We start from the raw sequence: 24,722 nt of genomic DNA, 5'->3' as shown, positions 1-24,722 counted from the left end.
ATACAGTATAACACTATAAATTCAATAAAATCACCTTACAATGAATTAAGGCAAAATAAATGTTTTTCTAAGGAAAGTCCAGTGGATTTGCTTTCTAATACATACAATCAACAGAATATTTCTAATATAAATTTTCGAAAAGACACTAGAGAGCAAATTTAAAAAAATCAATCAGACGGTTAACTCCGGCAAGCTTTGTCAATTTCACCAACTTGTTTATTTCAAGAAGTTACAACTTCTTGTTTATTTCAAACAGCGTTGCGCGCAAAGGATTGTGGGTAATATGAGGGTCCAACTCGCCCCGAGTCGAGGGGGCCAACTAGCCCCGGGTGCATATTATTTATTTTAAGGGATGGCAGCCATTTATGGTGCTAGAATGAGCAACGATGATACATCTCTGTGAAACTTGAAACAATGAGCTTCAGTTTGATGCCCTATACATATCTTATATTCGATCAAAAGCCTATGAAAATTGATTTTTAAATCTCTTAAACAAAATTACTTTTAGGTGCAAAAATAGTTTATTTGGACTCACCGCTTAATTAAAACTTTTCAACGGCCGACACTTCCTTAGCATTGTAGGCTACGGTCACTTTACAAGAGTATGTGGCCAATTTCTTTACCTCGTAGTTACTTTTTCATAAAATGACGGGGGTCCAACTTACCCCGGGGTCCAACTAGCCCCGGTCTCCCCTATTTTAGTAACACCACGATTTGTGCACGCTGGCTTCGCAAAGTGTAAACAAATACATTATTTTGGGAATTTTCTAGTTACTGGGGGTTTATGAAAGTTTTTTTCAACACGTGATCAACAGCTTCACGGACGCAAGTGCACTTGCACAATGCTATGCTGTTAAATCTCTTTTCCCGCTAACTTTTAGTCTCTGACAAGCTAACAATTGTTTTATAACAACGATAGTCTGTTTCTCAGTACAGGTGGTTGGTAAGCCCCGGGGACAATATCTTCGGTTTATAACGCCGTATTGAAATCGGTCGTCTTTTCACTGGCTCCTATGTTAAATGCCCAAGTTGCCCAGTCAGAAGTAAAAAGTGAACGCATGCGCAGCGAAGTAATTTGTGTCGCATTTATCGCGCGAGTCATTATTGGACAACTTTATTTTGTTCACTCATTTCAGTTTCTGAACGCTCATTAAAGATAGACCACCAACAACATAAAAAATATATTCTACGCAAACGTCGTCGTCGTAAATATTCAACCACGAGAATGTTGCGCAGGGGCACATTCTTTATTCTTCTTCAGATCATTTTTGGTGGGAATATAATTTACACTGCAGCAGTTGCGTCTAGCGCTTACTCCTGCCACGTTGAAAACCACCAGCAGCAGAATCTGTCACCCGGCTACGTGATCCAAACCAGTCTGCAGCCGAATGATAGAGAATGCGTCGCCGAATGCATGACCAGTAGTAATTGCAGGTCGGCCGCATTTTGCCACACAACGGGGACTTGTACTCTCTCGAATTTCACGAGCGTTACTGACTCTGCACCTGTAGATCTTCTGACCAGTGACGGCAACTGCACCTATCTGGATTTGTCCAACTGCCAGACGCCCGGATACGACGTGAGTTATACCTAGCTGGCCATGAGGTTAAAGACGGCCTGCTCGTTTATACAACTTGCACACCTTAAATGCTGATTATGAATTCATTTATTTTTCATTCATTCATCTAATGTTCGAATCATCGAGATTTTCGACGATGACAGTTCTGCCTTAAGAGAAATATTGAAGAATGATTAGGAAAGGAGACTGTTAAACTAGGTTTATTTTTAAAAAAGACAGAAATAAGAAATTGATTTAAAAAACTGAAAATAAAAACGTCCGCAAGAGAAAATGTTTTGTTAACAGATTAAAAGATGAAAATTGACCTCCATTCAAGGAAAAATATTTATAAAATGTTTTGTGAAAAAAGACTTTGCCATTCAGAAAGATGCTTCCAACGCTTTTCCATCAATGCTCGATGTCAAATTTTTAATTTGAAGATTAAAATCATTCCTTCTGAACACCGTAAAGTAAGTAGTAAAACTTTCTAAGGTGTTTGTTTCCATTGTGTCAGCCAACCCTGTTTTGCTTTATCTTGAATTCTTAAAGGACACATATTTCAATATTTAAGAAGTTCTTATGTCTTACACACGATTTATTGAAGTTGTTTAATACTTGAAAAGCACATTTACCAAGGTTATCTCGGCGAATATGTTTTTAGCAATAACAAATTGCGTGTTAATTTAAGTTCTCTGCCTTTGCTTTAATACAGATAGTTTCTACTTCATTATTATTATTATTACTATTATCATTATTATTATTATTTCAGCCATGCAGTCAAATCACGTGTCAAAACAGTGGAAAGTGCGTTATCGTTGACCCAACAGTCCCGCGGCCTGTAGGGGAATGCTCATGTCCTTTCCCCTTTATCGGGAAGTTTTGCCAGTCTTGTAAGTTTTAGTTAGTAACTATCTTACATGTATTAGGAGAGAGAGAGAGAGAGAGAGAGAGAGAGAGAGAGAGATGGAGGACAGGAGGGCGGAGGCCGATACGATTGCACTTAAGTTTTTAGAGATTTGGGACCTGATAGTGCCCGTGCAAACATTTTACCGACATTAAAGGCAGAAGGAAAAGGAGAAATTGTATAATAATACATGCACCAGTATGACACACAAAGTAAATGTTATCTGTTATTATAATCAAAGCAATTTATACGAATTTCTTTACCTATCTGTGGTATCTTTTTTACTAATCAGTGTACCGTTTGCGAAATCGAAACCCTTCCAATCTACGAGACTTTACACGTTTCTTAATTACGTAAAACGTCGGCAGTTAGAATTACTGATGCTAATCAAATCGATAATTAGTGCTAAAATTATAACATATCGACCATTGGCCATACAGGTGCCCGCGGACAATTCGTCGATGACCATAGCAATCACGAGAGCATGCGTTTATCGAGAAGAAATGTCAGAGGCGGGGAACTATCAAAACACCGTCATTAAAAGCTCGCTTGTCGACATACGGACTTACAGCACAGAGTGAACATTTTGGCCTAATTGGACCCAAATTAAAGCAGTAGTAGTCCTTTCAATTTGGATGCTGAACCTCTTCTTATAATAATGGATGAAATGCCTGGCAATTTAGATCTGTTATTACAGTTGTAGTATAATGAAACGTTAAATACTGCAATGAATTCGAAGTTGCCAACTTTTTTGGCCGCACAGTACATGTAGATAATCTGACACATACTTTCAACTCTAATTATTTTGGGCATTTGGGGGCACACTTTTCTCTTCAAAGACCTATAGATATTTCTGAAGGGCAAGGCATGTACATGTATCTGTCGACTTTCACAACAACAATGGCAGAACTCTTGGCTCCTATTGGTGTATAGATATTTCTAAATCTCATATCATTAAACAAAGACGCGTTGATTAATATTTAAGATTGTTCTACCCTTATGCACTTTATCTAAAACGACATCTGTTTACAAATTCCAAAGAGAAGAAGTTCATGACTTTATTTTATTGATTATTGTTAAAATCAATGCACAGAGCAGTAATGCCCTTCCACTTCATCAAGGTATTATATAATTATAATAGATGTAAACCGCACAATAGCTTTGTTCGATATCGGTGACGTGCTGTAATCAAAACATTATTTCCAGATAAATCTCAATTCAGACAATAGCACACTTCAGACAATAGAATAATTGCACATGTATGTCGCATTTGAATACGGTTTGATTCGTTTCATTCTCTTGTAAGTGAAATACAAAGCGCCAATTGAAGCGCCAATAAGCGGATAAGTCGGTTCCAAATCTGCCGAGACGAGTAGCCCTCTGAGCAAGCATACTGTGGGCGATTCGTCTTGTATCATGTACGTTAACAAATACATAAAGAAAGACAGAAATTAGCACAAAAAATGGAATGTGTTGCATTTATGTGTTCATGTTCGTCGGGGTTGGGTGTGTGTGTGTGGGGGGGGGGGGGGGAGGGGGGCAAGTCGTATGGAGGACGTTGAAATTGACTGTTCTTAGGGGGTCTTGTACAGGAAGTTATCTTAATTCCAATATGATACAAGAGAAAATAAATCGTGGAAGTTCTAACACTTATCGTTTGTCTTTTCACCAGTGGATTGTCCCGCAGGGTTTGATGTGGAGTACGGAACCAGCTGTTACATGTTTGACACGTCACTGCAGAAGAATTACGCCGACGCTGTGACGTATTGCATGTCACTGGGAGCTCATTTGGTGGCGGTCTCCGACGCGAATGAACACGCCTTTCTGCACAATCAGATCTCGTCAGACAATTGTAAGTTAGCATTTTAAACAGATCAGACTGACAAGTGGTTGAGGAAAGGGGCTAGCAGTTGCGGATTTAGAGGGTGGGGGGGGTGGGGGGTGTCAGGGGGGTCCTGACCCCCCCTCGATTTCTGGTCCCCTCTTGAAATTAGACTTTTGACTAGCTAAATCATAGTTCTAAGCCGTATCAAATGGCACTGTTCGCCCTCTAAAATACCACAAATTTTCGGGTCCCTTCAGCCGGCCCCCCGAACTCCTCGGTGGGGAAGGGGGGGATCGGTTTCACATCCACGGACCCCCCCCCCCCCCTTTCAAATAATCCTGGATCCGCCCCCGGCTAGTCTGATACAAATATTGAACTCGTTGCCGACGAAAACCTGCGTTGGTCCCACTACATGGTTGTGTGAGAGTGTATGCGTTTGCCCATTGACTTAACAGTGTACACTTGTGTCTACCAGTAAACGCATGTGCATAAGGGTTTAGGCGCCCACATAGGGAAGTAATATTTTCATACAGATGAAGATCGGGCTACGTAATAAATTACTTTTAAAGTAGTGACAACAATTGAAGTACGCGTAGCACCTTGTTTCTTTGCATTTTTTAAAACTGTGCCTCATTTAACGCCGTTTAAATCGCTTCTTCTTTTGGAATTGCATCTACCAGCACAATTAAAAAAATTAGACGTCCAAATACATAAACAGTCGGTCCAAAGATAATCACGATCTTCTTTAATACAGAGATCTATCGAAAATACACATACTGTTTTTCTGCAAATCACCTTCCAGCTCGCTCTGGGTTAAATTGGTGGGTGGACGCCAATGACGAGACTAACGAGGGCACATTTGTAATGAGGAGCTGGGGCAACATCCCTCTACCGTACACAGCGTGGGACAACGGCCAGCCAGACGACGGTGGCAACCAAGACTGCGGTTACTACTGGAATTCCGGAGCGGCCTGGGACGACGGAAGCTGCAGCAGCAGCATAAATTTCATATGCGAATATGTGGGTTATTAAACTTGGTTTGCAGTCACACACGCCGGAATCTTCTGGCCTCGCGTCTGTCAAAGGATGACAACTATCGCATGGCGCCGTTGGGATATACTCTTTACCAGAGGCCCTTCTAGCTGTTCCAGCAGTTGCAAAACTTTTGAGGGACTTCAATTTTCGATTTTGTAGCAGCCAGTGAGCCTCTGGTAGAAAGTAGTTGTCAACCTCACGAGAACTACGGTTTAATAGTGTATAATGATATATATATAATTATTTAGAAATATTAGCCTATATAAGCTGGTCACATATGGTTCACCTGAAGATTCACCTTAACGATGATATTACCACAGTAATTAACTATTGACAGATAACGCAAGTTGAGAAACAGATAAACCTTTAGTGTATACATATATATTTGCTCTCCCCTGGATGTCTGACAACCTTCATAAACTCGGTTTACAATCACTAGGCACGACTGTTACAGGATAAATAGCCAGACTGGACAAATAACTGAATAAAAAGCTGTAAGTTGGTCACTCGCACAAGTAGTACTCACATTTTAAACGTGTGGAGAGGCTTTATTTTGCAACTGTACTCCTTCCTTTATGCTACTCACTTAAACGGGAATTCACATTAAAATTGAATTTTTGCGTGCTATATCAGTAAATTGTATGTCACACGAAGTCTGAAATGCTTTCATTTGTAAATATGCGAGTCATTAGATCCTCACTGAAAAGTTTGCAATTGGAACGTCATCAAGGGAATCACCGTGGTTTGGACAGGACTTACAAAAGATGACTAAGAGTTGTGACTTCAAGCTTTTTGTGCATAATTAAAGTGCCTTTATCACACACATATACACTTTCCTACAAATAGAAAATGCAATATCATTTTAAAATCTTTTCCTTGGCACATAAAGAATATAAGTGTTCTCAACTTCTGATAAGTACCAGAAAAAAAAATCCACTTGGTAGCTAAGCACAAAAATCTTATCACTGAAACAAAGAGGATATTGACCAACAACAGTTCAACAGGGAATGGATCAATAATTCTTTTCATCATGTTTTATCATCCAGTGCTTTTTCCAAATCATTCATCTGAATGTCCTCTATCTTTACAGTGGTTGATAAATGTTCTGGTTGTGTCTGGTGCCAGTGCCTTTGTTTGGATTTTTTCTTCTTGCCCTTGTTTGGATAGCCATGTCTACTGAAGCCACGAGCAGCACCAGCACCAAAACAAATTGTTGGAGGAACACTGAAAAAATTGCAATAATCCAAATGTTGTAATATATTGTAATGTGACCGATAAAACATTAATGAAAATAAAAGTTATTATTATTATTATTATTATTATTATTATTATTATTATAAGTTTTGAGTATTCTTTTTTGTAAATGTAGAGAAAAATGATGCCTTTCTACACAAAAAGAGCAGTATCATGCATGATATTAAGTGTTCAGATGTGACAATTAGATATTTTTTGCATATGATTTTGCCAAAAAGATAAGAGATAAACCACAACAATATACACAGTACTACAAGCATGTCAAATACGTTGCATATCTTCTAATGCGGGGGATTTGTATTAGATAGACAATCAGAACAGCAAATCTCACCCTGAGCTTCAGAGATAACTAGACACTAACCTCTTCACTATAGCCTATCTTCACACGTAACTTGACACGATAAAGATAGGCTATAGTGAAGAGGTTAGTGTCAAGTTATCTCTGAAGCTCAGGGTGGCAAATCTTAACTTAAAAAAAAAAATTGAAACTTAATGCATCACATTGTGCTTAATAAACCAACTGTGAAAAACACTGAAAAAATGTGAATATTTTGTACTTAAACTGTTTCATAAAATAACATGCTAATCATATGTGAATGAGTGTGTTAGTTGCCCCTGCATCAACCGTGACAATGTGGTGTACAACTATAAAAATACTCTAGCTCTACTGTCATATTGACGATTATTTGTGTACCATGATGAGCACTCTTTAAATGAATTTATAAAAAACATGAAACGTTATACGCTTTCTTTACCATCTGCTAACAGATGAAAAAAAAATAAAATACAACTGCCAGGGAATAATTTCACTCGAAACTGAACAAATCAAGAATATGGTCACATGTATGAGTAGAAGAAATTTATTTACAAAATGGATGGTGTTAATCTGGTGACAGAGTACACAGCTCATCAAGAGAAAAGTTTCCTTCACCAAAAAGTCACCAAAAATGTGCACCAGAATACCAAGTCCTATGTAAAAGAAAATCTGTTAAACAAGTATAACTGAAGTTGGTAATATGCTTTTTAATTCACAATGGGAAGGGCCCTTTCATTAATCAATAAGCTGATTAACTCTGGAGATCAACTGGTCTCATACATAATATATAAGATACAGGTTCTAACACTTTGCGTTTCTGGTGAAATATATGGAGAAGAATTGATATACCTGTGGAAAACTCATTCTTTCACACTGTGCAGTGTACTAATAAGTATCACAATTTTTTGAGAGATTGGCGATTTGATAGTCTGGTTATAAGAGAGACATTTAAATGGAGCCTAGGCGTTAGGCATGGACGACAGAGAGGACAGTTAATAGGATTCAGACATGGGAAAAACTTTTTAGGTACTGATGGTCCAGAGGACCTGCACTACAAGAAATCAGCAGGTCTTCCTAATTGTATGCTTGTCCAAACTAAGTATTTTATTTCCATTAGCCTATGTTTACAAGCAATTTCTTTTTATTTGCTTTATCTTCACATAAACCTTACCAGTCTATAGGACCTGCATTATCAAAAATCTTGCTGGTCCTCTGGCTCTTCAGGCCATCATCACTGCCTAGACCAGCAGTTTCCCCATGTCTGTCGGATTCACTTTGATTGGCCCAAACAGATGGAAGCAAACTTGTGAAAAGGAGCATCCCCCCCCCCCCCCCCCCCCGCCTCCGACATAATTAGGTGTTAGGACCAGGCAAAATGTTGTGATACAGATAAATATAAGTATACCACACCATGTACACTCTAAGGGCCTTAGTTTAGATATGACTTACCTGTAAACAAATCTTCTTTGTTGGCCTCCGCCCCCAGTGTCCCCTCCCTGAAACACGTCCATTTCCTGCTGTTGCTGACCAGTACCACCTGTTGCCCCAGTGCTCCCTGAGGCACCCCCCTGTGCCTGCAGAACATTGTCCATGTCCTGCTGCTGACCACCTATGTCTGTACACTTTAAGCTCTGCTTGGTTTCAGTGGGGTCACTGATGTCCATCTTACAGCTGTCCTCTGAGGCCTCTTTCTTGGGTTTAGGTCTAAGATGGGAAAATGGTATTAAGAAATGAACAATCCCGCTGTCAAAGTGGTTGTATACTATGTGTGTGTGTGTGAGAGAGAGAGAGAGAGAGAGAGAGAGAGAGAGAGAGAGAGAGAGAGAGAGAGAGAGAGAGAGAGAGAATTACTCTTACTTTTTCTGTCTGTCCCATCTATAACTGGCTGGATAGTGATGCTGCTTGATCATGTGATCCTTGCGGGATTTCGCATCTGGGAATTTGTCAGCACAGGCCTCAACAAGACACTGGTACTAAAATAAAAACATTCAAATAGATTGTGATATTCCAATATTTCAACACATTTTTAGTTATGATTATCAGAGATGTTTATTCGTTATCTGTTTGTCCATTCAATCTTTAGCTAATATTACAAAGCATAAACTTTAAAAGGTCTTTATAGATTCTTCAAAAGCTCATGACAAGCATCATTAGAGGGCTTTTTAGTCCTCTGATGATACTTGTTGTGTTGAAACTGTTTGCTGAAACTGTTGTGATTCTTTTATATTATAGATAACCATTTCTCAATATATACCCTTCACCAAATACCAGTAAAACTGAAGAACAGTTTAATTTTGTTAATTTGTTGGTCAAATATATTTTTTTTACTTGATGCCAGAAGATTCTTAAACCCAGGTGCCCCTGACATTTCTGACACAGACTGAGATACACTTACCATGTTCTTTTGCCTGGCTAGTAAGTGGAACATGGTATCATGCCACTCCAGTATGTGTACCTCCAGCAGGTGATTGGTGGGAAACCGCCTCTTGCATTCACTGCACACATGGGTGTGGAAGTCCCTGTAGTGAGCCTCGTAACTATGGAGGGGGAAAATAAGGTAAATTAAGGCTGTATTCCCAGAGCTTTTAGATCGATCTATCCCTGCGGGGAGTCTCACTAGATTATGTCAGATAATCTGGCTTAAATGTCCATCCCGCCTACTACAAGCTGTAAGGGGGTAATTAACTTTCGTGTCCGCTCGGCTGAAAGCTATTTAGTGTGAACCCCCAGGGAGTTAGGTAGATCTAAAGTAGATCGATCTAATCTCTGGAAATGGGGTCTAAGGCTCTATTCCCATAGATTTTAGATCGATCTATCCCTGCGGGGAGTCTCACTAGATTACTTTCAGATAATCCGACTTAAATGTCCGTCCCGCCTACTACAAGCTGTAAGAGGGTAATTAACTTTCGTGTCTGCCCGGCTGACAGCTATTTAGCTTGAACCCCCAGGGAGTTAGGTCGATCTAAAGTAGGTCGATCTAATCTATGGAAATGGGGTGTAAGATACAGGGGCAGACTGAGGCTGTCTTCTGAGTCTTATGAAAGATGGTCAGAATTTTTCAAGTTAGTATTGATAGGCATCTACATTTACTTTTTTCAGTTGGATGACAGATAGAAAATGGAGGATGGATGAACAAAGATAATTTGGAAGACTGTCAGAAAATACTTGTACATCTGGATCCGCCACTGAGATATACTGTGAAAGGAAACCCCTGTGATTACTACCAAGTACCTTGATGTGGGAAATGTGTTGTGATCATCATATCTGCTTTGGACATAGAAATTTAGGTCCAGTAACTATAATATCTATAATCCATGTATCCTATAATCCATCATAGTATTATGTAAATATATATTCTAAATGTGAAGGATCTGAACCAAGAAGCTGAATAAAACTTCAACCTGAATGATAATTTTGCACATTTTTGAGCAAGACCCATTACAATTAATATTATAACCACCTCTCTTACTATATCTTGAAAATCTACCGAGTTTCTGAGTTCAACAGATGGGGGCGTCTCGATAGTCTGAAGGTTCATTGGTCCGAAGGTTCATTGGTCCGAAAAGTGGTAACATTTTCATCGATTTTTTAATCAAGGGTTCATTGGTCCGAAGGTTCTATAGTGAACATTCAGACCAATGAACCTTCGGACTATCGCTACGGACCCCAACAGATAACTAGAAACTTCCCCTTTCATCAAGCATACCAATGCTGAAACAATACAGAGGGTCAGTCACTGTCAAGGTGCAGCTTTGGAGAACCAAGGAGTTATAACAGATATAACTCCTTGGGAGAACTAGCTGAAAGAACTAACCTTCCAATGGTTTGAAAGCATTTGGTACAGCCCGCAATATTGCATGGTATCACTGTATTGCTGGAATGATAATAATATACAACACCGAGTTTTTTTATTAGTTTTTTTTATGGAACAAATGTGTTTTATATGCCTTTTTTGAAATATGAATTGGTTTGTAAATAAAATCATTCATTTAAAGTTATTGATACTAAAATGAACTGTTAAATTATATCTAATAATGATGAAAACACATTTTGGTTTAATGATGCTTAGTTGTTACTAGTATTTTTCACTTCTGCCAAAATTCTACAAAAAGAATGTTGTTAAAAAGAATGAAACACTGTTTTCGTTTTGAAAATTATTTCATCATAACCAATTCTTCATTTTTGAATGGGAGGGAGTCTTGCAACTGTAGGATCAGTGTTGGAATGTTGAATAATACAGACAATATAGAAAGACAAATTATGCACTTGGATCAACCCTGGTGCATGAATTTTATTTACTAGTAGGCACACCTGCCATCTTCAATGCTGTCTTCCTCCTCTCCCTCTCCATTCAGATGGATCAGTTTAGCCTGCAGAGAGCACACTAAGTCACCTTCCTCAAACAGGGGGTGACACGGGGGAAGCCGCCTTTTCACAGGTTCCCAACTCCATTTAAATGGCGTACACATGCTGACATTGCCAGTTCTTATTCCTGCGCAAATATAAAAGAAGTTAGTCAAATAAGTATGGGAAAGTGGAATGAGGTGTGCCTTAGTTCTGGGAGGCACGAAATCTACAAGAGTCAAAGTAGTGGTGAGTGGAGGTGGGGGGGGCGAACGTATGTTTTTGAAAATCTTTGCGTTTGTTTTGTCCCTGCAGGTAATACTCAGCGTCTTGATATAGAGCAATATATATTTATTTTAGCGATCGATCAAGATTCTTCATAATATCTAGCCCAATCACATGATATGCATAAACAACTTACACTTTCTCAAGATCCGTATTTCCCCGTTTAGCTTAGCGCATGCGTACAACATACTTCCGTGGAGAACGTGTGTTGGTTGAGGTCAGAAAGCTTACCGAGTGATCAAGTTTATTTTACGGAAGTTGAGTGAAACAGTCATACAGCCAACGCGTCATGGGAAAGGACGTAAAAAAAGTCGTGCGGGTGGGAACCCGAAAAAGTCAGGTAAGGGTGAATTACGAAAATCTGGCCCATAAAACGCGATTGTGTAATTTACCTCGAAATGTTATGTACATGATCCACATACAGTAGCTTACATATACCTGTAAACCCTCATGTACTTTAGTGAGATGATTCTTGATGTCCCCGCTGCAGTAACAAACCCTTGTATGGCTTCAGGCTTATCGACAGCAAACCAGCTAACAAGACCAATGTTATTTTAAAAAAAGTTGGTTTTGATAAAAATAAGTAAGACTTGACACACAATCATATGAGGTCTACAGTGTACTTAGTATATATATATAGTGTAGTGATAGGGAACAGCTGTTTAAAATTCCCACACATGGCACAAGATGTTAGTGGCATCTTGTCTCAGCTTAGTTGGAATGATTGGGCATTTTCTTTTGAAGCTGGGTGTTGTGACATGAGGAAATCTCTTCCACTACACCATAATAATAAAGATACAATGACAGTGTACTGTACGTTTCATTTTTAAAAGTAATAAAATTAAATGGGCCTGAGCATGATTGAGATTGAGAAACAGGCCTTTACTTGTTGCTCAGAATCATTTAATTTTTTTACCAGTGTATCATTGTTTGACCTTATAAAAGTAAATAAAAAAACTTAGTAATGTTTTGAGAAATATGACTTAATTTAGCCAAGAGGGTTAGACTATATTCGCAGGTGTGTTTTAAAACATGGTAGTCCAGTCCTGTGATACATCCATTGAAAACCATAGTGCATTTCATGATTTGTTGGTGGAACTAAAGCAGAAACCCCTTCATTATAACAATGTTGATTTATGTACAGTATAGAAATGCACGAAGTATGACACATATAATAATACAGTTATTACATGAGTTATGTAAGACAACAACAAGGCCAATATGATTGCTTTATTTTCTAATATTCAGCGCGGCAGTAAGTATGCTGTGTGAATACCTGATGAGGAGGACTAGACATGCGTGATGTATATGTAACCTAATACTCAGTTATACTTATAGGTGTAAGGGACAAGAAGAAGAAGGGGAGGGGGTCACAAAACTGGACAAACATTGATCAAGTGTTCATAATACTCAGTTATAAACATGCTTTTAGTTAAGAGTCAGGATAGTCACTGTTAAATAAAAAACCTAGGCACTGTTTTACTTAAACTTGTATTTCACTTTGCTTTTAAAAAAATCAAATCTTTGCAAAGGTACGAATTGTGCTCTAGGCCTCATTCAATAATATGTGAACAGTTTTATCTAATATATCGTACGTATATATATATTGTACTCCATAAAATAAATGACTTGGATCAAGTGATCAAAGCATGAATCTTTTGTCTGCTACAGATAAGTATGAACTGTGGTATATAACTATAAGGGATTTTTTTCCATTAAGACAGTCTAGACTACTGAGATGATAATCTGTGTTGATATTAGCATAATAGAACTCTAGTCATTTGGCATCATAAGTCCCATACCAAATGTCAGTTGAAAGCAAACTTTTGGCCTGACAAGTAAAATTTTAGAAATTTGTTCAGTTACTGGTTACTGTTTTTATATAAACTCAGTGTATTCTTATAGTCTGAAGGACCAAGGTTTGGGCTTAGATGTTTTAGCACAGACTGCAGATTATGCCTCCTTTTCTTAGGGTAAAACTAGTAATTCTTTGTAATATTTATTTTGATAACATCAGGCCAAACTTTGATGCTAATGTATACAGTTTAGATAATTTAAACTAGTTCAAGGTCTCTAATGATAGTCTGGGTATCTTTTTAATTATCTGTAATTGTCATTAATAGAAAGGGAGCATGGATAAACATCACGTAATAGCTACAACCAGCATGTATCTTGCTGAATACAAATTCAAATGTATTAACGCTGATTGTTTGTTGAAGAACTACACAGATACCAGGTGTATGAGTATTATGTCAGGGTTTATATGTCTCTTTCATATTCTCCACATACAGCAACTAGCAGGTGCTCTGTTGTTTTATTATCACTAGCATTACCATATGATGATCATTGACTGACATAGACGATTATGGCCCTCTATTCTTCTCCATCCCTGGTCAATCTCAGCAGCTCTGTAGTAGTAACACTTTCCAGGTGTGTCCATTCTACAAGACTGTTTATACTATATTAAAGTTCATGTGAGGTTTTCTATTTATAAAATAAAACCATCAAATGTGGTAAAATAATTTCTAAAAAAAAAAAAAAAAAAGAACTTAATCATATATTTATATATGGGGTGTGTACTAGTAGAGTAATGTACTAGTATTGGTCCTGTAGCCTAACAGGTCAATGTAAGTCCCTGTTTGCTGAACCGAGAAAAGACACCTCATTTTAGTTAGTGTAGTCTGTACCAGGCTATCTGGTTGGTGTCATCTTACACTACAGTACTAGTATATAGCTCTGTCCATAATCAAAGATGTCCAGTTTATTGGAAAAAAAACCTCAGATGTTTCAAAGTGTCGGTGCGCACTTTCTTGATTATTATGTTGCACCACCCTTTAAACAATAAAAAGAATTTGTGTAGTCTATTATTTTCTTTCCTTTTTTTCATTTCATTCATTTTGTAAGTTTTGTCCCCTATGAAGAAAAATTATAGAAGAGAGAGAGAAAATGAGCCAGTCACTGATGAAAATAGTAAATATTTTGATTCTCTTCTCTATATTTCTTTTGATATATGATTTTTTTTATATTTGAATTGTTTCAGCTTGCCCTTATACAGACCCACCATGTGATAGATCTGCTGTCTAAAATATACCCAAATATTGAGTTTGAAGTCAGTAAGTATGGCACATGTATAAATACAAACAATTACAGAATTATTATTGTTGAAATGCATGTACTAGTACTAGGAGGTGAATGCTGGTGTTCTGTACTTTTAGGCCTTTCTAATCCTTTGTGTGCTTATAAAATATAGACAGGATTAGCTTTTGAATATAAGTTGACGGGGCCATTCAGAGTGAGTTAGGTTGCACTAGTTAGTGCATTTCAACTCCACTGCGGCTCTTGCTGAATGCAATCAGATTAACAGACTGATATGTCTCCTCTTGTCCATCATGCTTTTATAATCATCAGCTTCTCTGTATTCTTCTCAAGACCAGGTGTGTTAGTCTGTTAATCTGATTGCATTCAGCGAGAGCACTAGTCCCCCTACTTGTGCAGCCTAACGTATTCCTTCTGAACGGCCCAAGATGAATGTTGCTTAATTATATTACCTAACATTGTTGTCAAGAATGTGATGTTGTGTGTCTATTCTTCATTGTACTTTATCTGTTAAAGTTGATTTTTTGTTAGATTGAAGATGAATTTTCCCTCTTATGGTGGATCTGATATCAGATAAATTAGATCATAAAAATCACTACTTCCATATTTGATAATTCATGTTGGTCATGTTTTATAGACAGAATTAAGTAAATTTTTATTCATTTATATCATAGTAACACAGGGAACTGGTGGTGGCTAGATTAATATGACTATAAGAGAACCAAGCACATAAAAAGAAAATAATAAAATTGAAAGTTGTTCATTTGTATGCAGAGAAGATCACCATGTTTTGTTATCATATTCCTGAATACATATTGAACACTGTTGTATGAACTTTCTGTTGAGTTTGTTCTGACAGTTGAACTGATGACTTTTTAAATTTTTTCAGTTAAAATGTCCACAACTGGTGACAAGGTTTTGGATACAGCCCTGTCTAAGGTACATATAAATTGTCAATTTTTAGAATAATATTCATCAGGTTTTTCAAATTGTTTCACATGTTATCTGTCTTTGATTTCTCTTCATAGATATATTATAATAATTTAAAAGTGTGTGCATTTGCATGTGTGTGCTATGGCATAATAATTATTATGCTAAGAGAAAAATGCTGCTGTTTGTTTTATCTCGAAAAAAAAAGAAAAAAAGTAAAATGTTCGGTAGATTTGGACACCTGTGACGAGGGTTTGCCTAAGGCCACACTATGTGTACATGTTGGTCTTATACCAGTGGCACCCGAGGTCACACACAGAAATATGTGAGGTCACACTTGGTATATCTGACAGCTGGTGACATCTGGTGTCAGGTTAGGTACTATATCAGTGATACCTGAATTCCTTGATTATTTCCTAAGCTTTCATCATAAAAAAAAAGAAGAGAGAAATGAAATGAAAAGAAATGGTGAATATCTTATTTTATTTTATATTCATCTATATATATATGGTTTTGACAATCTTGATTTTTTAGATTGGAGAAAAAAGTCTGTTCACCAAAGAGCTAGAGTTTGCCCTTGAGGACAAGAGAGTAGATTTTGTTGTCCATTCCTTGAAGGATCTTCCTTCTACCCTTCCTCCTGGCATGATTATAGCAGGGGTGCTAGAGTAAGTGTTGAGTATCAGGACTAAAGCTTCTCAATGATCACTCTCATTTTAGGTTCTGAGTTTTATAAAAATAAAATAACTGAACTGATTTTTTAAATTCAAAATATTTAGATTAGATACAAAAAAATTGCTTTAATTTCGTCAAGATAAATTGCCCATATATCTTGGTTGAAAGACTAAATACAAGGAGGCAATCTGGTATTAAGATTCTTTTTGAAATGTTGATTGGTTGGTTAGTCCAGTTAAGATTTAAGTCCATAAACTGACAAGCTATTTTTGTGAAACAGGCCCCTGATCTACAGAGTATTTAGCATAGAAAAAACTTAAATAGTTTTTGTTCTATTACTCAGGAGGGAGAGTCCCTGTGACGCAGTTGTCTTCCATCCAGATGTGAAGGACAAGAAATTACAGAGTCTTCCACAGGACAGGTATAATGAAAGCTCTAGTCACTTTTAAAGAAAACTGGAGAGTAGTCTTAAAGGGTTTGCTTTGTTTGAAGATAAGTTGGAAGAACAAGTCGGGCTTTTGTGCCATTTTTAGTACTCGATTAAAATGGCAAATTTCTTTTTCTTTTCTTTTTTTTTTTTGCTAAGTTGTTTTGTCTGAATTAAAACAATTTTGAAAGATATTTTATTATATAAGAAAGAAATTTAGACAATGAAAATGAATACCTTTTCTGTTTCAGTGTAACTAACATTTTGTAGTGGGTTTTGGATAGACTGAAATAAAATTATTTATGATACTATTATTTTTCATGGAATTTTGAATCGGGTGAAAGTCATGAAAATGTGGACTATTTTTTCAGTTTCAGTATTTTTCTCATTTTTAAAATGGTTTTACATGAATGAAAACAACATGATTAAAGATATTTAGATGAATTTTTGAGTTAAGTGGAAATAATCAGTATATATTCTTTTTGTAGTATAATTGGCACAAGCTCCTTACGCAGGGCATCACAGCTGAAAAGACAGTTTCCTCAGCTCAAGTTTCAAGATGTTGTATCCTTTATTATAAATCTGTATTAGGTAAGCCTATTAAGAAAAGGAGGTATTAGTGAAAGAAGTTTGATCACCCTTGCCAATATGTAACTGCTTTAAAAAACGAACATACCTGAATAATTGCATACTAAGAGCTGAATTTCTACTTTCTTGCAGCTTTTCCTTCATATGATGCTAGATCTAAAATTTACTAGATACCTATGAATAGTTTGTGATAAAAAATTTAAAGTATTTTTACATGTTTTCCCACTTGTCATTCTTAAAAATAAAAGGATCATACCTGGATTCATATAAATTTATTGTGATCATTTCATTCCACCCTGAATAATTGTCTATCCTAAAAAGTTCATCTAAATATGTGAAGAACACAAAAAGTTATCTCACCTTTAAGGTACATACACACAGTCAAGCATACAAACCAGCAACAGAAAGCAATAAAAACAACCTCTTCTGTTGCTGGAGGTAAGGAGAGTATAGGTCCTTAACGCACTTTCAGCGGGGCAATCTGAACACGAGACTTCGTAAGCTGGACAACGGAGATACTTATTCAGCTCTTGTGTTGGCCGAGGCAGGGCTGAAGAGAATGCAGTGGAATGACAGAATTGATGAGGTATTTTCCTATGAAAATATGAAAAAAAGATAACAGTAATAAATAAATAAAATAAATAAAATAAAATAATAGTTAACCATGTTAAGTAAAATGTGACTGATTTAGTATGTCCACACTCCTTCACTGGGTTGAAGCTACCGGAGTTAATTGTCAAATGATGAAGCAACAGTTATTGTGTGTAGAATTTATGAAGTTCATGAGATTTTCCTGCTACTGAAACCATTCCAGTAGTGCACCTGTTTCCTAATTATTTCATTTCATTATAATTTATTGTCGGCTAAATGAAGCTGGGATGTGTATAATTTAATGCATTTACTCTACTGAATGATATGTTCCTCTCATCTCTTCAGACTGGTACATATTATTGTGTGCCAAATGTCAGTCTATGATCGAAAAGGCTACAATTGACATACATAATATATATTATTGATTTTTTCTGTTTTCCAGGTCCTGTCCCCTGATGTTTGTATGTATGCTATATGCCAGGGAGCTCTGGCTGTGGAATGCAGGGACAATGACACTGAAACCCTGGAACTGATTAGTAAACTGCAGCACAGAGAGTCTCTTCTTAGATGTGTGGCAGAGAGAGCTTTCTTGAAGAAACTGGTGAGAAGATTGGCTGTTAATTTTTTTTCCTATCGTAAAAGCAGATGTCAGTCAGGGGAAAGGTCCTTTTGTATGAGATTGAATCCCCTTTTTTTATGTACAGACACAGATGTGTCTGTACATATTGCCATCACCTGCGTCTGTCGTCGCCGGCGTCGCCGGCGCCGTCGCCGTCGGCGCCGTGCACTTTCCTTGTAAACACGATAAGTGGAGGGCAGTTTTACTTTTTGGCTTTATATTTACAGAGCTGATGAATATTCATAAAACGCAGATCAAGTTCGAAAATCAGCATAATCGGGCCATTATTGTAGAAGTTATGCTGTTTTTTCACTTTTCAGCATATATGCAACCCTGTAAACACATTTTAAGGAAAACCGTTAGGCCTGTTGTCATGAAACTCACAGGAGTAATCAATCTTACTAAAACGCAGGTCAAGTTCGAAAATCAGCATGATCGGACCACTATTTTAGTAGTTATGCTGTTTTTTCATTTTTCAGCATATATGCAACACTGTAAACACAATATAAGAAAAATAGATTGGCCAATTGTCATTTAACTCACAGGAATGGTCAATCTTACTTAAACGCAGGTTGAGTTCGAAAATCAGCATAATCGGGGCATTATTTTAGAAGTTATGCTGTTTTTTCACATTTCCTAAGATTCAATTCTTAGGCATGTTAACAGTCTTATTATTTTACTAATAAGATACATAAAAGTGTTTGTTTGACATTTCCTGCATCTTTACAACATTGTTAGTTGATTATGTAAAAATGATGGTAAACTTGTTATCATGTGTTGTGTAATAAAGTTTCAAAAATGGAAATAAACTCATATCATTGCTGTTTGTCAGATTCAATCATTCACTATGTTCAGAATCTCAGAATGGAGGAAATTGGACATTTAACACTGTTGTATTGATATTTTTCCCATCTCATCAATTTTCTTAGTTGATCGTATAAAAATGGCAGTAACCTGTTAATATTGTTTTATGTTAAAAAATTGTTAAAAATGGGGAAAAAATTTTCAGAACAGTGCTGTCTTGTTTACATTTTGGCATTTTCAAGTTGTGACTTTGAAGCTCCATGGGCCTGAGGACCTTTGCTAGTCACATTTTCTGAATATCCATGATACTAATATTTTATTATTAAAAATTGATGGTCATTATGCTGTTAAACATTATGTAATATTGCATCAAAATTTGAAAAAAAAAAAAAAAACTATTTTGGGCACTGCTCCCATGATGACCATTTAAGAAAAACCATGTCACTTACTGTTCTCAACCTTACAGGAAAGAAACATGGGACTAGAATACAGCTTCAGTAGGCAATGCAGTCTGTTTGGTAATTCTTACTGCCAGTTTAAACAGTTTTTTTTTTTTTTTTTTTGTGAAAATTTAATTTTTCACATATTGGCATTTTCAAGGTGTGACTTTGAAGTTCCACAGGCTTGAAGACCCATGCTAGTCACATTTTCTGAAAATCCATGATACGTATATTTTATTATTAAAAATTGACGGTCATTATGCTGTTAACCATTATGTAATATGGCATCAGAATAGAAGAAAACTCAATTTTGGGTGCTGCTGCCATGATGACCATTATGGGAAAACCATGTTACTTATGATTGCCAAATTTTCAAAAAAGAAATACGGGACTAAAATGCAGCCTGAGTTGGAAAAACAGTCTAATTGGCTTCTTTTTCTGGAAGTTATACATTTTCAAAGTGTGAACTTGTTACACATTTTACTTATATTGGTATTACCTGTTGAGCATAATTAAAATTTGATGTTGAATTTGCAGTTTAACATAATGTACTTTTGCATCAGAATTGACAGTAGCCTATTTTGAGCATAGTTATTTCCTGTTTTTTGTCTGTACATTTGACAGCTTTGCTGCCTTGTTTAATTTATAACAATCAATTAACTGAACTTTTAATTGGTATATTAGGAATGTTTGACTTTGATCAAAAGGCACATAAAAGGGATAAGTTTTCTTATAATATTTGAACATTAAACTTTTTAATGTATCTCCATAAACATACATTTTGACATGAATTCCCAAAATTTAGAACTTAACAGGGTTTTTTTCAGGTATTTCAGTACTGAAACTTTTATTTTTATTTATTTTATTTATTTATTATTATTTATTTTATTTATTTATTTATTTATTTATTTATTTATTTATTTGGGGGGGGGGAGGCTGTTAAATACTATTTGTTCAGATGAAGTGTGAAGTTACGGCATGTTTATATTTATTGTAGGAGGGTGGATGCAGTGTTCCTGTAGCTGTCCACAGTGAGCTGGCAGATGACAACTTGATGCTGAAGGGGGGAGTGTTCTCACTTGATGGCACAGAAGCTGTAATAGACTCTATCAATGTAAAACTTCCAGAGGAAGGAGAGAGGTCTCCTAAGAGGGTAACCTAGGAATATTTTTACAAATTTGAATACATGAGATAATTTTTATGTTATATATTTTGAAAAGTGTTTGAAATATTTGTAGTCTTTTTGTTGTGACAGCAAAAATTACTGGAGTTAAAACCAGGCATAATTCAACAAATCACCTTGTGTTGAAAATAAATAATTGCATTGCTTTAATTTTTAAAAAGTGACAAAAACATTGACTTATATCAATTTTTGTATGTTTTTAGTTTCAGAACATTAAGTGTGTTATAGATTTTAATAACTGCATTAGAGATGGGAAATTTGATTAATATATATGTTTTTCCTGCATAAGAGATGCCTCAAGATTGGACTAATCTGAAAGTTTATGTTTTCTAATAATTTTTCTACTATTTTTTCTGCAGAGCCGCAGTGTCTTTGTTCCATCATGTGCAAGTGTCGTGTCCAATCAAGTTTCATTCCACGTGATGCAGGCTGCAGAGGCTGCTGGGATACGTGTTGCTGAACTGCTGCTAGCAGAAGGGGCGGGACCCATTTTGGAACACTCACGACAACACACAGAGGCTCATACAAAACGGCACCCATCTGGTGCGCCTGCTTGCCCATACTTTGAAACTGTGAAAAAGGAGCTGGAAACAGAGGGAGTGATTGATAAAAATGATGGCCACGTAATAGACCATGTGCCTCCTAGAAGACCCAGCGCGGGTGATGAAATTGAGGGGTTGCCGCACTGTCCATATTTTGAAGTTGTCGACAATAGTGAGGCTGATGCCACAGATGCAGGCAGCAATGGTAATGGTGTTGTCAAAGAGACCCCTGTTGTCATAGAGACACCTGTTGTCAAGGAGACACTTGTTGAGACTAAGAGTAATATACAGTTGAAGGAGGCTAAAACAAATGGCTCTGCTGCAAAGTGTCCATTTCATAATGTAACAGATACAAAGTAGTAAAATTGTGGGGTACAAGACCTACATCACTGCCATATATCTGCGCAAAATTCCATAAGTTTAAAAATATTTATAAGTTAATTTTTTCTTTATGTCTGCTAGTACTATTACTACTGTTTTTTTTAAATCAATTCCTGAAATCCACAAAGAGTTTGATATTGTCTCAAAGATTTGCCACCACCTAGTATTTTATATTAAGATCTTGACATTATTATGTCCATTTTCTTTTGGCACTCATATTTCCATTTTAATTTAGATGCTCTTGCTTAATATCTAATGTGGGTTAGAGGGCTAGATATATTTTTAAAAATTCTTATTTGAACAGAAAGCATATTTTATGCTTTTTAAGTCTGTGATTGTTCATGACATGACCTTTGTTAATATGTTTGTCTTCTTGTATTTTGCCAAAGTGATAGATTAAATAAAAATGAATGCCTAGTTAACTAGTAATGGTACCAATTATATTATTAAACTCAAATATATCACACATAGAGCAGAGGTACACTGAAGCTTTAGATTAAATTATCCATTATTTTCACAATTATAGTTTTATTTAAAATAAGTTTTAAGTGGAGAAGGCAGCTAACTTATAGTATCTAATAGATATGGTTTTTATCATCCTTGTTTTCACAGATGTTTTATTTTAAGAAAGTATAACATTTCTTTAAATATTTTATATAAAAATTGTTGGCAATTGAAGATTGCAAACTATAAGCAAGTGGCCCTTGTGTTGAGACGATCTCTCTTACAGATGTTTCTTTTCCAATATTTTACAAGAAATGCTTTCATTTCTTCAGTCCAACCTCCTGAGCATGAAATACAGCTGTTTGTTTGTTTTTTGTTTTTTTTAAATATTTTTAATTAAGCACTTTCAGCAAAGTTCTTGATTATCTTTTGTTCGTTGTATTGTGCAATACCCCAGTCATTGTTCATGTTAAATGTTTAATTAAATTCTTTGAGTATGTACATATATTATAATATTTGACAGATAAATCTTATAAAAATTGTACTATAACAGCTGTTAAGTGATGGTACAGGTTTTCATGTACAAATGTATATCTGAAGTAGCTAATAAATAGTTGGAGAGAGATCTAATTTTTCGTTCTTAATTTTGTAAGCAAAAAAATTATGATGCAAAAAATCCTTAACATTAATTTCAAGTTACAAGGGACGAGATGGTGTATACATTCTGTACAAATTTTACTGAAGTTTGGCCAATGTACTCAGACAAAGGTTATGTTAATTTCAACTTTTGCATTGTCTCTTGGCAAAATTTAAGCATGGAGTTGGAACCATGTACTTATACGAATTTTAACAATTTAGTTTGTCCTGTGACATCTTTGCGTCACAATTGCTTCTCTCTCACTTGTCTCGTATACAAATAGATATCAACTTGTCTCGTATACAAATAGATATCACAGAAATGCTTTTTAAATGTTTCTGTCAGCCAGTCAATTCAGTCTGAGTCGACTGTTAGTGATTTATCGTATTTGTCCAACTCTCTCATGGTGGCTTCTATATCAAGTTCCATCTCTTTCTCCTCATCACTGTCAATTTGTACAGGCTCGGGCTTAGGCTTCTTGATGCCTTTATGATCTGATACTTTTTCTTTCTGTAAATAGAATAAAGATATTCATCAATAAAGCACATACAGAGTTATCCTGAGCTTTAGTATTTTAAAAAAATTATGCCATGTTAGATCTGACATGAACTGTCCATTGATGATTGAAATTGATTAAATGCTGTTTGCAAAATTTATGTAAAAAATTGCCACTTAAAATCCAATATTTTCATTGTATACATTTAGTCTGTGAAACAGAGGGTTTTAAAAAGTGACATCCTTACCATAATTCTATCCTCTCTTTGCTTCTGAAGCAACATGATGGCATCCTCCCTGAATGCAGCTTTCTGTTGCAATTTATGATATGCATCTGCCCTTTCAAGAGCATGGGATGTCAAAAGGAAGGACGTCAATTCTGAAGGAAACATCAATAAAACGAACAAATTAAATAACACTCACAAAAAAAAAAAAAAAAAAAAAAAAGCAGTACATATACTGCATTAATACATTGGGGGCCAACAGTTGCGGGTGTGAGACAGACTGTGTTTGATACATTTTCACTTTTCACATCACAGCTATTTCTGACACAGCTAGAGCCCAATACTAGTAATTACATGTACTGGTACGTAGTACATGCATGTGTTTGCATTGCATATCTATCTAAAGTTTAACGCCCAGCTCCATCAAGGGTTATACCCTTTCAAATTTACTTTAAGTGGTATGTTCTATACTTACGCGGTGGCTCGGCTTCTGTATGGTGAGCGAGGTTAATGGCTGAAAATATACATGTATCAAAAGAACAAATGAAATGATTTAAGTTGTCTCAAAAGAGAACCTCGTAAGACCTTCAGCTCTCGTTTTCAAAAATATGCATAGATTTTATTTATCTTTCATTAAAATAATCTTCAATGCATGATAGAGAGAGAAAGAGAGAAGTGAGAAAGGGGAGGAGGGAGAGAGACAGGTGACATACGTTGTCCGCCGGGTGGTGCTCTCTTCAGTCTTTGGCGGATATCACTTGAAACTAGACGGGACTCAATCGGAGGATGGAGTTGAATAGATTGCCAAAAACTCTTTGCATATGCTTTGTCTTCTTCTGATGATCCACTGAATTCCGTTTTCTCGTTGCTTTTCGGAAGTTCAACTACCACAGTAGCCATTATGGGGTTTCTATAAACAATTTGTATGCGCTGAACTTATGCGCATATCGCTTAGAACAATATATTTTGGGGTCGCTTATAATTTAGATTTTAGCACTAAAATTCATGTGAGAGCAACGAAATGATATCGTTATAGTTCGTTAATTATCAGTTATGACATAATTCTTTCAGCATAATAAAAATTCTAAAGATTGTCGAAAAGTTGCGCCATCTGACGTCATGATA

General features: G+C 36.2%; 4 protein-coding genes across 5 annotated transcripts; 2 read left to right on the top strand and 2 right to left on the bottom strand.

Moving 5' to 3' along the window:
* Positions 1-1,103: 1,103 nt before the first annotated feature.
* On the top strand, positions 1,104-5,949 carry LOC147760797 (brevican core protein-like). Its single transcript, XM_087017432.1, has 4 exons — positions 1,104-1,579; positions 2,328-2,448; positions 4,135-4,314; positions 5,090-5,949. The coding sequence occupies exons 1-4, from the start codon at positions 1,226-1,228 to the stop codon at positions 5,317-5,319; spliced, it is 885 nt and encodes a 294-aa protein (XP_086873558.1). The 5' UTR covers positions 1,104-1,225; the 3' UTR covers positions 5,320-5,949.
* On the bottom strand, positions 5,818-11,748 carry LOC106162005 (zinc finger protein 511-like). 2 transcript variants are annotated; one of them, XM_087017430.1, is made up of 7 exons: positions 11,658-11,748; positions 11,192-11,384; positions 10,707-10,766; positions 9,288-9,429; positions 8,750-8,865; positions 8,342-8,596; positions 5,818-6,546 (listed from the first exon to the last, which is right to left on the bottom strand). In XM_087017430.1, the coding sequence occupies exons 2-7, from the start codon at positions 11,359-11,361 to the stop codon at positions 6,351-6,353; spliced, it is 939 nt and encodes a 312-aa protein (XP_086873556.1). In that variant the 5' UTR covers positions 11,362-11,384; positions 11,658-11,748; the 3' UTR covers positions 5,818-6,350. The 2 variants fall into 2 exon arrangements, with proteins under 2 accessions (XP_086873556.1, XP_086873557.1); XM_087017431.1 differs by having other exon boundaries at positions 11,204-11,384.
* On the top strand, positions 11,692-22,866 carry LOC106162003 (porphobilinogen deaminase). The gene is made up of 10 exons (XM_013539096.2): positions 11,692-11,861; positions 14,562-14,634; positions 15,507-15,556; positions 16,082-16,215; positions 16,566-16,643; positions 17,138-17,213; positions 17,710-17,823; positions 18,271-18,429; positions 20,689-20,844; positions 21,234-22,866. Exons 1-10 carry the CDS (start codon positions 11,811-11,813, stop codon positions 21,774-21,776), a joined length of 1,434 nt encoding a protein of 477 aa, XP_013394550.2. The 5' UTR covers positions 11,692-11,810; the 3' UTR covers positions 21,777-22,866.
* On the bottom strand, positions 22,611-24,716 carry LOC106162006 (cilia- and flagella-associated protein HOATZ). Its single transcript, XM_013539100.2, has 4 exons — positions 24,311-24,716; positions 24,073-24,111; positions 23,622-23,752; positions 22,611-23,388 (listed from the first exon to the last, which is right to left on the bottom strand). The coding sequence occupies exons 1-4, from the start codon at positions 24,495-24,497 to the stop codon at positions 23,233-23,235; spliced, it is 513 nt and encodes a 170-aa protein (XP_013394554.2). The 5' UTR covers positions 24,498-24,716; the 3' UTR covers positions 22,611-23,232.
* Between the last annotated feature and the right edge of the window lie 6 nt (positions 24,717-24,722).

The sequence above is a fragment of the Lingula anatina genome, chromosome 7 (genome assembly GCF_051362555.1).
Source record: "Lingula anatina isolate TDL-2025a chromosome 7, LinAna3.0, whole genome shotgun sequence".
Taxonomy (NCBI): Eukaryota; Metazoa; Brachiopoda; class Lingulata; order Lingulida; family Lingulidae; genus Lingula; species Lingula anatina.
This window is presented reverse-complemented; position numbering and strand designations above follow the sequence as displayed.